This window comes from Orycteropus afer, unplaced genomic scaffold (assembly GCF_000298275.1).
Source record: "Orycteropus afer afer isolate SDZICR_OR568_19922 unplaced genomic scaffold, OryAfe1.0 scaffold00466, whole genome shotgun sequence".
NCBI classification, from domain to species: Eukaryota; Metazoa; Chordata; class Mammalia; order Tubulidentata; family Orycteropodidae; genus Orycteropus; species Orycteropus afer.
The window spans coordinates 2,032,560-2,037,067 of record NW_006922053.1 but is presented as its reverse complement, the minus strand read 5'-3'; the positions used below and the strand labels follow the sequence as shown (position 1 = coordinate 2,037,067).

Below are 4,508 nucleotides of genomic sequence, written 5' to 3'. Positions count from 1 at the left end.
ACACTGGGAAGAGGTAACTATGGAGAGGAAGTGGGAGGGAGCTGTTGCATTGTGGTAAACTGTGGTCAATGTCATGAGACAAAGTATATGTAAACTGCTATATGGAAAGTGAATTTGCTCTGTAAATCTTCACCCAAATCACAATAATAAAAAAAAGAATTTCATTTTATTTTTTAATGAAAATGTTGTTGTTGTTAAGTGCCATTGAGTCAGTTCCGACTCACAGCAATGTCACGTACAGCAAAACGAAACACTGCCTGGTCCTGCACCTTCCTCCCAACGTGAGGATACGCTTGAGTTGGTCAGGTCATCGCAGCCACTGGATCAATCTACCTGGTTGAGGGTCCACCCCCTTTTCACTCTCTCCCTTAGCCAGCATGATATCCTTCTGACAACATGAGTTAAAGTATATGAGACAAAGTTTGGCAATTTTTCCTTCCAAGGAGCATCCCAGTTATACTTCTTCCCAGACAGATTTGTTCGTTCCTCTGGCAGCCCATGGTCTTTTCAGTATTCTTCATGGACACCAGAATTTAAAGGCATCAACTCTCCTTCAGTCTTCTTTACTCATTGTCCAGCTTTCACATGCATAGGAGGCGACTGAAAATACCATGGCTGGCGTCAGGTAGCTTAGTCTTCAAAGAGACGTCCTTTGCTCACTAACCCTTTAAAGGGGACTTTCGCAGCAGATTTACCCAGTGCAGTGCGTCATCTGATTTCTTGACTGCCGCTTCCAAGAGCATTGGTTGCGGATCCAAGTAAAATGAAGTCTTTGACAACTTCAGTCTTTTCTCCATTTTTCATGATGTTGTTACTGGTCCACCTGTGAGGATTTTTGTTTTCTTTATGTTGAGGTGTGACCCACACTGGTCTGTAGTCTTTGATCTTCATCAGTAAGTGCTCCAATTATTCTTCACTCCCAGCAGCAAGGTTGTGTCGTTTGCATATCGCAGGTTGTGAACGAGTCTTCCTCCAATCCTGATGCCGTGGTTTTCTTCACATAGTCCAGCTTCGCGGATTATTTGCTCAGCACACAGAGTGAATATATATGGTGAAAGGATACAACCTTGACACATTCCCTTCCTGATTTTAAGCCTTGAAGTATCCCCTTGTCCTGATCTATGTACAGGTTCCTCACGAGCACAATGAAGTGTTCTGGAATTTCTACTTTTCACAATGTTATCCATAATCTGTTATGATCCACACAGTCCAATGCCTTTGCATACTTAGTAGAAGCATCTTTCTGGTATTCTTTGCTTGAGCCAAGATCCATCCGACATCAGCAATGATATCCCTCATTCCACGTCCTCTTCTGAATCCAGCTTGCACTTCTGGAAGTTCCTTATCAATATACTGCTGAAGCCATTTTTGAATTATTTTCAGTAAGATTTTACTTTCATATGCTGAGAATGATACTGTTTCCTAATTTCTGTGTCCTGTGGGACCACCTTCCTTCGGAATGGCACAAGTATTTCTCTCTTCCAGCCACTCGTCTGGGTACCCGGCACTGGCATTTCTTGTCATAGATGTGTGAGTGCCTCCGGCGTCTGTGCATTTGTGGAAACGTCTCAGTGGGTGTTCTCTCGATTCCTGGAGCTTTCTTTCTCACCAATGCCTTCAGTGCAGCTTGGACCTCCTCCTTCAACACCACTGGTTCTTAATCATATGCCATCTCCTGAAATGTCCACCAATTTCTTTCTTTCTTTTTTTTTTTTCCATTTTTATTGTGATTTGGGTGAAAGTTTACAGAGAAAATTCATTTTCCATACAGCAGTTCATACACATTTTGTCTCATGACATTGACTGCAATTTTCCACAATGCAACAGCTCCCCTCCCACTTTCTCTCCAGTCACCTCTTCCCTGTGTCCTTCCCTCCAGGCACTCCTGCCCGCCCCCCGAGCTGTCTCCCTGTGCACACACAGCCCTCTGTTCTCCCATGATTGATCTCTCCAAGGAGGGTATCTACCTAATGTAAATGTTCAGCTCATATGCCTGTCTTTTGTTTGGCTGGAAGCCAGAGGTGTGGGTTCAATTCCGGACCTGAAGGGCAGCTAGGGGCCGTAGTCTCAGGGGTTTCCCAGGCTCTATCAGACCAGCTAAACTTTTTTTTTTTATGATTTTGAGTTTTGTTCCACATTGTTCTCCCACTCTATGCAGGATCTTCTACACAGATCCCCCTCCAAGTGGTTGACAGCGGTAGCCAGACACCATCTAGTTCTTCTGGTCTCATGGTCATATAGGCTGAAGATCACTTGGACTAATTGTTTCCATGTGTCTTTAGTTTTCTTCATTCTTCTTTGCTCTGGACAAGGAGAGACCCATCATTGCATCCAGATGGCTGCTTGCAAGCTTTTAAGATTCCAGTCATTACTCGCCAAAGTAGGATGTCAAACAATGTTTTTGTGTAGTATGTTATGCCAGTTGAGCTTGATGTCCCCTGCAACCATGGTCCAGAGCCCACATGTTCAACTACTCGCTCCCTCTGGGTAGCTGGCTGTGGCCAAGAAGTGACTACAACCTTGTCGCTTGTCAGCTCTACTATACGCCTGGGAATTCTTACAGAACATACAAATACACTTGTAGAACCATTTTCTGCCAACCCTATACATGATCTTGGGCACCCTGCCCCCTGCATAGACATACCTAATAGTTCAGCCTGTCCACCCATCTATCTGCTCATATATCCGTGTTTGCCTTCACTGACAATGCAGTACTGTGTGTGCAAAAGGGTTCATCTTTGTTGTCTGTACCTCCCATGTACCTCTCTATGTCTTCCTTTTCCTCAATGCCACCATGTTGATCACTTACATTTGGTACATTGCCCTTTTCTCCACCCAAATTAATACTTGTCTCCACCTATCTAACATTGTTCCATACCCTCCCCTCCCACTCTGCTAACCCACAAAGAAAATTTCCTCCCATTTATAAACTTTTCCTTGACTTTTTACAGTAGCAGACTAATACAATATTTGTTCTTCTGTGATTGATTTATTTCACTCAGTATAATGTCCTCTAAGTTCATCCATGGTATGCGGTGTTTTGCAGATTCTGTATTATTCTTTAGGGTTGCATAGTATTCCATTATGTGTATGTACCATAGTTTGGTTATCCATTCTTCAGTTGATGGGCACCTAGATTTTTTCCATCTTTTTGCTATTATAAATAATGACCAATTCTCTTTTATACAGTGACTGTGTATTCCTTCCTTCTTCTTTTGATGTTTCCTACATCGTTCAATGCTTTGCCCGTACCCCCCCCAAAAAAAAAAAATCACTGCCATCAAGTTTATTCCAACTCATAGCGACCCCCACTTGGTTTCTGAGGTGGTAGATCTTAATGGGATTCTTGTTATGTACCGTAGTGACCCCTCCTTGTGTTTCCGAAGCAGTTACGGAAGTAGATTGCCCAACCTTCCTTCCGAGGAGTGGCTGGTGGGTTTGAACCACCAGCCTTTTGGTTAGCAGTCAAGTGCCTTAGGCACTGCAGTACCAGAGCTCCTTTTGCCGGTAGAATCCTTCATCCCCTAATTCAAGGCTTTAATGTTTTGTTCTATGCACATTTCATTTCTTTGTCTCCTGCAGCGAGCGGCCCTTTGAAAGCTTCTTCTCGGCTTTTACTTTATCTCTTCCACTTGCTGTAGCTTCTCTCTACTCAAGGGCAACTTTGTAGTCTCTTCTGACATTCATTTTGGTCCAGACATGGCCCTGGTATGTCTGTTGAGATTTGACAAACCCCTCCCCCATCCATCAACAACCTCCTGGCCCTCAGTGTACCCCTCCACTGGGTAGGCAGAGCACCTGGTTCAGGGGCTAGGATTCAAGTCTGGAGTCTAGGCTCTGGAGGCTGAGGTCCAGGGTTTAAGGTCTGGCTTCTGGAATTCGGGATTTGGGGTCTAAGGACTGGAGTTTAGAGTGTGGGGTCTCAGGTCTGAGGTATAAGATCTGGGGACTAGGGTTCAGAGTCCAGCCCTGGGGTCTGAGTTCTAGGATCTGAGCTCCCAGACTGGGGGCTGGTTTCTAGCATCTGGGGTCTGAGGTGCGGGATCTAGGGTTAGGGGTCCAGATCTGAGGTCTGAGAAATGGCATCTCATATCTGGAATCTATTGCCTGGGATTTGGGACCCAGGGTTCAGAGTTTGCGTTCTGGGTTCACAGTTGGGGGCTGTATCAGGTCCAGGATCTAGGACCTGGCCTCTTGGGTTGGGTTCTGGCATAGAATCCAGGGTGTGCCATCCGGGGCCCAAGGTGCAGAGTTCAGAACCAGGCTCCCACAGATCTAGAATCTGGCTGAGGTCTTTGGCTTGGGTCTGGTGTTTGGGGGCCTGAAGTTCTTGACCCGGGCTTCAGAGTCTTGGTTCCGGGGTTCTGAGTCCAGATACAGGCTCCTGGGTACAGATCTGAGGTTCGGGAGGAACCCTCCGTATCCGCCCCTCCCCCAACCCCTCCCAGCCCAAGCCTCCACCCTCTGCCCTTTCTCTCTGGGGGACTCCAGCACTGGGCCACCCTCCA

At 45.9% G+C, this 4,508-nt stretch overlaps 1 protein-coding gene across 1 annotated transcript in view; it reads left to right on the top strand.

The window, feature by feature from the left end:
• The first annotated feature begins 3,699 nt into the window (after positions 1 to 3,699).
• BTBD2 (BTB domain containing 2) overlaps positions 3,700 to 4,508 on the top strand; it is a 38,312-nt gene continuing 37,503 nt past the window's right edge. The window contains exon 1 of the mRNA XM_007954572.2: positions 3,700 to 3,708. Within this exon, the coding sequence (XP_007952763.2) occupies positions 3,700 to 3,708 (9 nt within the window). The remainder of the gene's footprint in view (positions 3,709 to 4,508) is intronic.